Source organism: Charadrius vociferus, unplaced genomic scaffold, assembly GCF_000708025.1.
Source record: "Charadrius vociferus isolate BGI_N301 unplaced genomic scaffold, ASM70802v2 scaffold773, whole genome shotgun sequence".
NCBI classification, from domain to species: domain Eukaryota; kingdom Metazoa; phylum Chordata; class Aves; order Charadriiformes; family Charadriidae; genus Charadrius; species Charadrius vociferus.
This window is the reverse complement of record NW_009647799.1, coordinates 128,824-141,329: the sequence shown is the minus strand read 5'-3', so window position 1 is coordinate 141,329 and position 12,506 is coordinate 128,824. Positions and strand designations below refer to the sequence as shown.

The following is a 12,506-nucleotide window of genomic DNA, read 5'->3' as shown; positions in this document are numbered from 1 at the left end:
AACTGTAGGATTGGAAGCCTCTCTGCCAAGAGAGGTTGTGCAGTCTCCATCTTTGGAGGTTTTCAAGACCCAACAGGATAAAGCCCTGAGTAACCTGGCTTGGTCTCATAACTGATGCTGCTTTGAGCAGGAGATTGGACTACAGACCTCCTTAGGTCCCTTCCAACCTGACTTATTCTATGATTCTATTATTTTCATTCATTTTATATCTATCATCTTTGGCTTTCTTCAGATATCAAACTGATTAAGACTAGATTTGAAAGCTCATTTTTATAAAGCATGGCCAGAAAAAAATTGCGAGTATAACTGCTTTGTGTGACTGACACATATCACCCAGCCAGAAAGAGGTAAAAATCTCTGTACGAGATGAAAATATCATGATAGCTCTTCAAGGAAAAATGATAAAAAGGGTGAGAAATTTCAAGTCTTTTGAAATACGTATTACATGCCTATATGCGTTTGCAAAACAAACTGGAACTGCAAAATAACTACCAAAACATATTTATAGCACTACAGCCTCCAGTGTCCTGCATAATAAGGGTCAAGATGACTTTCGGGCATAGTCTCCACTGGCTGCAAGGTTATATATCATACAGTCTAAGCTGCTCCTTCATGTCTCCTTCAGACATCTCTCCAAATGTGTCACTTTTTTCCTTCATGAGCCTGAAGATGGCAGCCAGCTGCTCTCTCTGAACCCTGTCAAGAAGAAAAGGAGAAGTAGGAATAGCCAGTCCCCAGAAGGTGCTTTAGGCAAGAACACCACGGTCAAATGAAACACGAAGCCAAACGCAGGTCATTTTACAAGCCTCACTGGCTGCAGGAAATCTGCCCGTGTGAGATAAGAAAGAGATAGCCTTTGATTCTCCTTCCTCCACCTTCCCATCTATCTGATCATCCTGCACGACTCTCTGCGGTTCTTTAAATAAGGAGATAAAACAGGCTTCTTTAACACTAGCTTTGGAGTTCCTTAGGGCTTACCTATGCTCAAAGTTTCAAGATAATTTGACATGTGGAATTTCATAAGACCAACATGTCCCAATTTAGCAGATTCCATAATGAAACTGGATTAAGTTTCATCAGGACAGTGTCCATTCATTCTGTAATGAGAGTGTGTAGATACAGAGTAATTCAGGAATAGCTATTAAATTTTAAATACATACCCTACCTTAAAACTAGAGACCAGACTACCTTCCAGTGTGGACATGGCTTTGATCAGACACTGGAAGATAAGATCACAGACAGAAATTTGCTTTGATTTGAGAGTTCATCTGCTAATGTCAAATGGTGAGACGGACTCATGTAGCCAGTCCAGCAACAAGGTGGTCCCTGTGTGGGCAGAGGCTGACCAGGAGACCATCTAGCTCAGATTTCCATCCCTAGAAAGTCCCATAGTAGATGATTAACTCCCTTCTCCTCATAACAGACGATATCCTGATTTGCCCCTAACCTGAAGCAGTTAACCATTCTTGTATGTCCTGCAGCACAAAGATTTTTTTTATCTATCACAGGACTTTATTTGAGGACGCTTCCTAGGAGGGCTTATCTTGGTCAAACACCTACTGATCATCACTCAGGGATACAGAAGGGTGGGCAGCACAGGAGCGTCATTTGTTCACAAGTAGCTCATGAACTGATGCAACTGATTTTGATGTCTGCAAAATCCTCTTTTAGGGCAAAATTAATGTGCACCTTGGCTCCAATCAGGGCTGGCTGTGGGCTGGTTTGTTCTCATTGCCAGACCTCTAACCTGACTGGGACCGGATTGCAGCATTGCCTGGCACACCTCATCCCCGATTCTCCTGTGTGAGATTTAAAGAACTAAAGAGGTTGTGGCGCTTTATGGCTGTAACAAGGGAGAAGCAGTTTCTATTACTTCAAGGTTTGTTTTGCCCCTACGTGCCTGTGGGGCCAGAATTCAGTAGCGGCGCAGCAGCTCAGAGCACAGATCTGCTGCAATCCCAGCTCCTCCTGCTTGTTTAGCATCTTTAGACCTGCCCTGGGCTAGAAAGACAGACTCTGGCTTTTACTTCCACACAGTCACCCTGTCAAGAGTCTTCTATCCCCATCACAGCCAACTTTCCGCATAGGACTTTAATACACTGTAATTAATCCATTTAAATGCATGCCATTAGTTAATCTGGGGTAGTCTTCCTGCAAGTCCTGTGTGGACAAGCTATTAGCTCTTCCAGTAACCAGAGGGGTAGAAATACCTATAGACAGGCAAACCCAGGACACTATCTTTGCTCGAAAAAAGGGAGAAGAGCATCAACGCATCAGAAACAACCACACCATGAACAAGATCAACGGCAGGAGACAGTCGGGAGGAAGCAGAGGAGCCTTCGCGTGCTGAGCTCCTGCTGAGTGGGGCTCTGCATTTTCCCCTCTCCTGGGCTAAGCCCCAGCAGAAGCGGGAACACAGGCTGTCCTCTCAGCACCATTGCAGCAGGCAGGGCAAGGAAAAAAGCAGATTCTGGCAAAAAAAAAAAAAAAAAAAAAAGCTCATTTGCCAATTCTTTTCTATTGCAATTAAACTGCAGTTGTCCTAAGGCCAAACATATCCTGATAATGATGTGGGATCTTTGGGTTACGAAAGCTCTGGCCACAGGCTGTCAAGCGCCTGGATTTGTCTGTCTCCTCTATAATTTTTTTTGTGCTCCCATGAATAGCATCCAACTGTCCTTTCCAGATGATAGGAAGGGAAGCACAGTCGTTAGTGATCAATATTTTATTTTAGATCACCGCTGGGCACCAGAGGGCACATTTCCAGTCTGGTGTGGAGAAATTCAATACGCAGCTTTGCCTCACATGTCTGAAATGCATGCCAGCCAGGAGCGCTCCACGCAGGTCTGCATCCCTTGCTTGTTATTTCACAGACATTAACACTGCTGAAACCTCCCCAAAGGCGCATTTCCTTGTCTCCAAACCTCCAAAATCAAGATCACAGACAACATTCACTCCGTTTTTCTAAGCACAACATCAATGCATTTTGGCTCTCCTCTCGACTTTAAATATCATGACTGTGCACTTGAAAAACAGAAATAAAAAAAGAGCTGTTACTGCCGTTACTTTTCTGTACTACATAATCTACAACAAAGGGAGAGCAAAACAAAGATAAAGAGAGAAAAGAGCCTGGGAAGGAAGAGTAAGGCATCAAAAACATGAAAGTGATTTCAAAAAGGATCTTCTCCTATCAAACGCGACCTTGCAAAACAACTTTGTAGTGCTCCAGGTTGGGTTTTTTTTGATGATGATTTCAGATCAAGCCTACCCCATTCACAAGTAGAATAATTCTCTCTTCCCATAAGTGCTGTCCTCAAAACTACTCAGATTCATGAGGTCAAACAGGATTTTACTTATTGCTGACAAAATAGATTAATTAAGGATTTTCAAAGCAGTCTAATTCTTCTTGATAGGCAATTGAATTTGCATACTTAACTCCCTTAGGCTCTTTTTAGACATTTCAGTCCAAGAGTTTTACAATTCACTGGAGGTTTGGGGCAGTGAGCCATAGGTATGTTAAAGGAGATCTCCGTTTGAGGAACAGCTACATGCCTGTGTTCACAGCAGCTGAAGTCCTGGGCAGAGCTCTGCATTGGGAAACTTGCTAATTGCTCAGCAGCCAAACGAGACCAGGATCCTGCTGCACCACTGCGTTGCTCCAGCAGAAATAAGGGAAAATTCCTGACTTTCACCACTGGTCTGACTCTATTGTTAAGGAAGCCAGTGGAATCATTTATGGGGTAAAAGGCATAGGAGGGCAGAACGTACCTCTAACCTAAAATCCAGATTTTCAACACAAATCTCTTGAGAAAGAAGTTACAAGCTGCTGGTAGCAGGGAGAACAAGCACAAACCAAATAAACTATTCAAAGGTTTATTGGACCAAACAAAGGCAATTTTTACAGATTCAAGCCACTAGAATTACAGTCCTTTGTGTAAGAGCCACCATCAGATATAAAACAAACAAACAAAACAAACAAAAGTAAAAAATACCCAGACAGCCATTTGAGTTGAAGAAATAGTTTGACTTGCTGCCACAAGCAAAAAATCTGGACTCAACTATAGACTTTGCTCGATGTACATATTGCCATGTAACTTAAACACAAGGTATATAAGGCATTCTTTGCATAGTTGGGTGCTCGGGACACAGAGTCAGCCGGCCAGCACCGAAGGGAGACAGCGGCTGTACCAGCAGGATGTTGAAGCAGAGGGTCCAGATGTGCCTAAATTCATATGCAAACCACTGAACACGCTTGCAGTTGTCAGCTGGGAAGGGGCAGCCCAGCCTCTTCTAAAGCTGAAGCCTCCTGCTGTTCCTTAAATGAGCCCTTTTATTAAGAATTTGCCAACCCCAGGCGCTGGAAAGGACAACTGTGTACAAGGTTTCAAGTATTGTCTGCATAGGAATTAAAAAGGAAAAAAAAAACCAAAAAAAACCCCAAAAACCAACCAACCCAAAACAACCAAACCCAAAAGCAGCCTGTTGGGTTTCTGATATGTTTGCAGCGTCAGCCAAGAGGCAGTTGTCCGGCAGTGAAAAAGAAACTTTGAAGGACACATCCCCACCCAGCCTGGTGTTTCTACAACATCGCTAGAGGACTCAGACCCTCTTCTCACTCTCGCAAACCAACCCCGTTTGATTTGGAACCTGCTATGCTATGTCCGAAGCAGGTTATATCCGCCCAGCCGGATTTATCTTCTCTATGTGACAGCTGAGGAGCAGTGCTGAGCTCTGGCTCCAGTGGACAAGCCGCAGGGCTAGCGAGAGAAGAGGGCACTGGAACAGCAAGCCGGCAGAGGGATGGGAAGGGTGTCTCTTCCAGTACCCCCACTATCTCATCCTGAGCCAGAGGGAGCCCCTGGTGCCATAACTACCTCCTTGGGTCACTCCTCTTGGGAACTGTGAAAACCCAGATATTAACAGCAGCTAAAGTGTGGCCTCCTAAACCTCCACCGCAAGCAGAACAGCTAAACTATCAGTCTCTGCCGCTTCCCGAGTCTTCTGTCTACCTACAGAATCAGCTCTCTGCTAAAATATCTACAGAAGCAAGATTTGAGTCAGTCCAGCTACCATCTGCCATCCCTCACCTGCACCCCCACTTTGTCCCTCCACCCCTCAGAATAAAGCAGCGTTGTACAACATTTGGAATCATAGGCAGTTCCCACCCCCAGCAATAAAGAGGAGTTTGGCCCCAGGAAGAAACAACATGATAGCCTGGTAGAAGGTCCAGGTGGGTCTGGGATAACAGCTGTGGTTCGCCCACCCCAATAAAGGAATGACACAGATTTCATGGCAGGCCTAATACATGGTAATGAACACAACTAATAGACTTGCTGCATATTTAATGTCCAATTTGGGTTCTGTTTGGGGGAGAGGGAGGAAGGTTCATCCCAACCCCCCAAACACAACTGAAGTCACTGCTTGGGCCCTGCCCCACTCCATGGAGCCACACAACAGGATCTCCTCAAACTTGACACCACAGGATTTTTTTAAGAACTCAACTTCAGACCAAGAGGGGATCCCAAGTTTTGAGGGTTTATGGATTTCTCTTATGGGTGTGTTTGGTTGGTTTTGGTATTTCTCTCAAGCCTTTAAAGATGCCAAGGGATGCCTTTAGGAGGAGGCTAGGGACAACTTCATATAGTCTTCAGCTCTGCAAAGAGAAACAGGGAGAGAAGAGAAATCATTTCAGTCATTTCACCCCTCAGGTTGGTTCATTATTATTCACACAAACGAGCAGGGGGGAAAACTCTGTGTATGTCAGGGGGAAGACAAGGCAACTTCCCACCTCAGGGCAGAACGAGCCACAGTTTGCAAACCTCACACCTCTAAGAAAGAGGCACTTTGCTTCATCAACTGCAGCAGGATAGTCGAAACCCAATCAGAAGTGCAAATCCTTTCGTCTGGTACCAATCTGAGTTATAACCCTTCTGACCTACTGATGAGAGCTGGAGAAACCCAGCTAATTGGAAGCCTTCGTCAGCTCCACAGGTCACTGCCTCACTGTCCTGTGCAAAGCCTCCCTGGGCTGCTGGCACCCTTATCCAGCCCAGATTCCTCTTCCCAACCTGCAGCCAGATGAACCGGGAACGAGTATGGGTTTCACAGGGCAGTGTGCCTGAACAGGTCGACCTTTCTCAATCTTCCTACAGATGTGAAAGAGGCAAAAAACCCCACAGGCTCTGCAGGTCATGAAGCTTCCTTTTGATGGGAAGCTCTCCCCGTGTCCCAGGGAAGATGTGTTTTATGGGTGGGGACATCCAGGCACTCCCTGAGGTCTTGCAGCAGGCTGTTAGCAGAGCCAGGGCTAAAAAAACGTGGTCCCTTGTTCTCAACTTGAACCTTTCGGACACTCCACCCTTACTGCCCCGGCATCTCTCGCGGCCCAACCACCCACAATGGGAAACACCTGACAGTAGGCTGGGCAGCTGCCCATGGACACAGAGACCTGCACTAAGGTAGAGGGAAGCTACAACACCCCTTCCCTGGGCACTTACATATGCACACAGATGCACCCCAGCCTAATTCCCCCGGAATTCAATAGGGTTCACTGCCCATAACACTGAGCCCCATTTGAAAGTCCCCTGCTCCTGACAGCCACAGCACAAAGGCACGTTACAGCCTCAGCTCTTCCTCAGATCCTCTGCAAAAGGTTGCCTTCTCCAGCAGCCTCACCAGTGCAGCTGGCGACCCGGATCCCGGATGGGAGATACAGGCTGAAGCATCACGTGGAACCGGGGTTACTCAAACAACGCTGCGGAGGCTCAGTAGCCGCCCCATTAGGACAAAGAAAGGAAATTCTCCGGAGTGGATAATCGCTCTGCAAGATTCGCAGCACTGAGGATCGGATCATCCTGCTCAAGTCACGCAAGCGTAATCAGATTTCACGCGTGAGGGCATAAGCTCGTTGCCACGGGGGCCCAGAAGGAGAGGTCCCCTCCAGCATGCCACAGTTGGGGCGGTGAGGGATGGAGGGTGTCAGGGAAGGTGGATGGGGTTTGGTTGCAGCCTCTCACGGGGCCACTCACCTCCAGGACAGGGCCAGGCCGACAGCTGGTGTGAGAAGATCTTAAACCAAGCATGAACTTAATAACGGGTGTCTGTCAGAGCCGTGAGTTCCCCATCTGCACAACAGGGATACCCCTTACTGCTCGTGGATCAAGCTGTGAGGGGGATTAGACTAAAGAGCATGAGACAGTCTGTCACTGGGGACATTAGGGCCATATAACCCCCCCAGGCTGAGAAACTCTGACGTTGCTGCCATGGAACCTGAGAGACTTAATTAGCTTGGGGTGGAGGCCGAAAGCTTTAAGCCACTGCTTATCCTTGGCTCTTCCCTCCTCTCCATTCGCCTTGGACGATGAGCTCAGCCTGACTGGCATGCCTTCCCCTAGCAGCACATCAGTCAAACCAGGTTAGAGTCGTCCTTTGCTGGAAGTCCGTATCCTCTCTTCAGATACAAATTATCCAAATATCTCTGTTCTGGCCCCAGCTGAAGGCCAAGTCAGTAAATCCTACGATTTGTTATCTGGACACGGCTCTGTGCGAGGAACAGCTGGGGAACAAGGAGCTCAGTCAAGGGCAGGTCCTGGCTTATGAGGGAGGTTCAGGTAGTGATGGCGTCAAAAGACCATGCTTCAGGAGAAACTGAATGTCCTTCTGGTGGCCTCCGAGGCATTTTCTCTCACTCCAACTCAGTCGTGGCATCAGCACAAGGGTACAGGTTTCTTGCCTTTGAGAGCAGACAGCATCCCAGCACTGACAAATGGTGTGGGCTGGTGGCATTCCCATATGTGTTTGTCCCTCACGTGTGCAAAATGCTCAGCAGGATGTCAGGAAATCCTGTAGCGCATCCATAGACTATAGCTTTCCAAAGGATTCCTGACCCATTCCACGGGGATCCCAGAGCATCTTGTTGTAATCACCTCTGGCAATTGCTTGTGCCCTTTTCAGGAATCGTTTCACTCAGAAAGCTGATTTTCTGAAGTGTGAACCATTCCCAGCTCCTTCCCCTGGCAGAGGGCACAGGTGCTCAGCTTCTCGGGAACATCAGTCCTCTGGTCTGAAATCCTGGCAGGAGGGCAGATATAATCTGGGTCCAGACTTTTTTCAATCCAGACAGGCTAGGATTGACCCTTGAGCATCAAGGGCAGTGAAGAAAGGCCCTGGGTGCTGGGAAGACCTGGCAATGGGTGGTCAAGGTCTCCCCAGATCTTCCCTCTGATCTCACTGCTGGGGATGGTCCCATCACCGCTGCTTCCCAGTTCTCTACTATGGGGACGGCTGCTGTCTCATTTCTGGTAGTGACCATAGCCCAGTCTTGTCCAGTATTGGGGTATTGCAGGAAGAATACAAGGAATAACATACTAAATCTAAGTTTTTCCTGTGGTCCCAAAAGTGTGGGCCAGTTGCTTCAGCCAACAGGTAAAACAGAAAGAGAGAAGACTTAAATACAGAACAGAGAGAGACAGTCAGTGCTTAGAAGAGAGAAGAATGGACAGTTAAAAGGTACCAAAGGGAGCTTCTGTCAACACAAATCCAAAATTCTTCCAGTGGGACAGAAAAGCTGAAAGGTGCACACAACCTCAGGAAATACCTACTGCTCCTCAGGAACACCAGGAGTCGAGGCTGCCAGAGCCTGCGTGACCAGGGAGCACAAGTTCCCATTGCCTTTGGGATGGGAGCCAGCAAGGAGTTGGTGGGGTCGAGGACCCCCAAGCGGACCTTGTCCACCACTGTTTCAAGGCAGAAGTTTCCCGCATTTCCCAGCCACAGTAGCAACAGCCGAAAAGGCCAAAGCACAGCCAGGAAGGTGGCTCAAGCTCCCGGCCAGCTCAGCCGAGCGGCCACGGTCACCTCCTTCAGTCGTGTGCCTACCCCCTTGCAAAACTCCTGACCCCCTCCTCAGCCAACGCCGCAGCAGTGGGGAAAGCTGTGGCTGGGCCAGCTCACGCTTTCCTCCATCGCTCAGTGTTTGCGCTCCAGCTCGCTGTCTACCAGTTTCCAGCCGGCCTGGTGTGGTGCCTTGATTTCCCGCAGCCCTCGGTCCGCCCCGGCCGCAGGGGAGCCGCAGGAGATGCAGAGCCAGGCTCCCAGAGGGTGAGCAGATAGAGAACGGCAAGCTGCCCATGCCGCACAGGATTAAGCGGAAGCAGATGAAGACAAGTTGTGAGCGTTGGGTGAGGGAGACACGGAGAAGCAGCCACAAGCTAGGACAATTCAGGACCTGAGCCAACAGAAAAAACCTGGGAGCTCAAGCAGAGTCGCAGTCTGGTCTGGAACCTCATGCCAGGGCAGGGTGAGAGGCTCACACCCTGAGAGGGCTATGGGGGAGCTTGCAAAAGTTTCCTCTCTGGGACCGGAGAGGAGGAGACGGGGAAGGAGCTTCCTGGCCTCCCCTTCCTTGGGTTTCTGAGGGAGGCATCCTGAGTCACTCGGTTTTTAAAGCTGCTGGGGACTCATGACTCAAATCAGATGCTCTATAAATAGGGCCAGAGCTCAAGTCTGCTAATATCTCGTAGGTCAGAGGACATTTTCCCCAGAGATATGGCGGAGGCAGGGAACAGCACTGGGCCACCAGGAGACTCCCTCCTCTTACAAGCGGAGTCTGGTTCCTACAGAGGGAACATCAGAGCAGGGGGAGCTCAGCAGGGACCCCCAAATGCACAGTGCCCCTTTTCTAGCAAGAGGCGGGTGGGAAGGAAACGTGCCTCATGCGCTGGGTGTTTTGTGGCTGAAAGCAGCCTTGCCTACGGTTGGTGCCATCCCCGTGGCTGGTGACCACAGTGAAGCAGTGGCCAGCCTGACCTGAAGAGTCCCATGGCCCCAGGCTTTGCCGTTCCTTGCTGCTCCTCCTCCTCCCTCAGCCCAGGATGACTATCGTGCTGCAGAAGATGAAAAGCAAACAAATAATAAACCCCCAAAGCAAGCCCAAACTTACCAGCTTCCCTTATCCAAAAGAAGCACCATGCTGGACAGGACGGGACAGCAAAGCCGTTGGGTTGGGGGTGAAGGTTAGCAAAAGAGAAGGGAGGAGAAAGAGGCCCAGATGCCACGCTATAACAGAGGGGGAGCAAGCAAGCAAGCCAGGGCTATGTGATGACAATGCGGAGGGGTAGACAGGGACAGATGCCGATGGAGAGCTCTCCTGAAATGCAACCACCCCCAGCCCAGTCCACCCACTTGTTTTTGGAGGGCCAGTAGTGGAGATGTTCGAAATAGGTCAAGGTCTGTCAACACAGTCATTAAACCCCTGCAGCTGCTTCCTGCCCTTGCGTGCTCCGGAGTTGTCATCACGAGCACTGTCTCCTTCAGCACGGCTCTCCCGCAAGCCACAGCTGCATCCCCACTTTGATTTGGGATGTCTGGCAGAACAGGGAAAGGTCTCTCCTCTCTGCTGTTCCCTAGAGCCAGTGTCCATCCAGGGCACCCTGCCTTGATCCAGGGTCCAAGCCCAGTTTTATTCACTGCACCAAGAGGTGCTCTGAACCCAGCTGGGCAGGAAACAGGTTTCCATTGCTAAATTACCACCAAGAAAAGGACTGAGCGTGACTTTTACAGCCCCATGCATGAATTCCAACTTGCAGCTGAGCCCTAGGCTTAAATCTAGTCTAGATTCAAGCAGTGTCTCCTCAACCCATCCATGTCTGGCCAGGAGATGAGCGGAGAGGATTGAGAGGCAGGAGGAGAATATGCTCCTAGAACGGGTCACCTGGCTACGGGAACTACACCCATTAGCCAAGGAAACTGGGCAGCCATCCCTACCGTCTCCTCAGTCTTACGGAGACTGGACTGTGGTCTGGGGGATGACCTGCTCCATCTGCGAGTGCCCCTACAAACAGCAGAGTGTGTCTGCGCAGTTTGGTGCCGTTCACTTGGACCCTGCTCAAGGGGTCTGCAAGGGTGCCCTAGCTGAGGCCCCATGGGGCAGCTTCTGGCTCTCTACCCTCACCTCTTCCTAAATCCCAGAAACAAGAGAGGAGACAGAGAGGAGAGACCTTTCCACAGACCGTCAGATGGGATCTGCTCTCCTTTCTCCAGCCAACACACCTAGCAAAAAGTGGCAAGGACAGAGCACAGACAGCTCAACCCCTCAGCATCACCGAGGCCAACCAAGACTTGGCCGGGACCTGCTCTGCCTCATGGAAAGAGAGAACTGAAAGCAGAGACCCAAGGGAGCAATTTCTCCTGATGGTTATCTTTTACTATGAGTGGAGCCTTGTTGCAGCTGTCAACGCTCAACAGAGTCCTGATCATACTCCTTTCTAATTGCAAAAAACATCCACTAACCTCTTTCCACCTCAAGAGAGGTTTGAAAAGCAGCTGGCAGAGACCACTTCAATCCATCCACGCAAGCCAGGCCCTGAAGGCACACTGGGGAGCTCCTCCTCTTCCTCCCTCACCTGCACAGGGTGCCCAGCCAGGACAGCAACACCCAACAGTCAGCCGGTGGGGGCTGTGTCTCCTGCCTACACAACTCAGCCCTGTCTGAACGGGGCGAGCTGCACCGCTACGAGTCCTATTTCCAAACTAGTGCTTTGCACCATTGCAGCTACAGTTGGCAATAGATGGCCAAAAGCCTCAGGTGCAGAAGAGAAGGATCTGGGAAATACGCTGTGCTGGCTTGACTAAGGGCTGCATCCTTCCCCCGCACTCTTCCCCTTCCTGCCCAGACTATTTTTCTCCCCCCAGGGGAGCAAATGCTATGTGCTTCCATTCTTGAAGTACTGGTGACCCAGCAGGTGTGATCAAGCATGGCTACCACCTGAGCAGATGTATTTGCCAACTAGATTTACTGTCGTCTTCCCTCACTGAGCTGTCCCTCTGTTTTTTAAGATTGAAGTAACCAGAAGCAGGAAGTTGCATCACTCAGTAAAGGTCACATTCCTTCCCCTTTTACTCCAGATTTAGCACCAGTTCGAAGCCACAAGACTCAAGTGAATACCAGGCAAGACAACCACAACTTCTGGAGCAATGCAGCTTAGAGCAGAAGTGGGGTTTTGGTTAAATAACCCAATCTACTGCGTGCCTGTCCTCTTCTGTCTGAAGTCCTGTAGCTCTTCCTGAAAAATGCAAGTAATTCTTTCAATTATTTCACCTCCAAAATTAGGGATCCCTAAATTAAGACTTGGGGACTATTGATCAACACAACAAGTAGTCTCAAGGGGGTTTGGGGGATGCACGTGCGTCTTTGGCACGTTGCTTACAAGTTGCTTCACACGGGAACTTGCCCATGGGAAAAGCGGAGGGCTGGTAGAGCTAAAAGCAAAGACTAAGCCAGTCTCAGCTTTGGCAACACACCTCAGGACTAACCGCCCACTCACTCAGCAGCCCTCATTTTCCAAATCAGTAAAGAGAAGTGGTCATGGGATGTCCAGCTCCAGGCATCCAAGTTGGAAGAGGTGAGCATCTGAACGTGAGAGCCCCCACATTTCCGGAGCACTCATGGAAGGCGAGATGGAGGCAGAGGGGAGCGGACTCATTAATCTGTTACGAGGAGGGAAAGA

General features: G+C 49.4%; 1 protein-coding gene across 1 annotated transcript in view; it reads right to left on the bottom strand.

The window, feature by feature from the left end:
* Positions 1-385: 385 nt before the first annotated feature.
* Positions 386-12,506, bottom strand: part of MXRA7 (matrix-remodelling associated 7) — a 22,364-nt gene continuing 10,243 nt past the window's right edge. Inside the window, exon 5 of the mRNA XM_009882411.1 lies at positions 386-696. Coding sequence (XP_009880713.1) covers positions 582-696 — 115 coding nt within the window. The 3' untranslated portion in view covers positions 386-581. The remainder of the gene's footprint in view (positions 697-12,506) is intronic.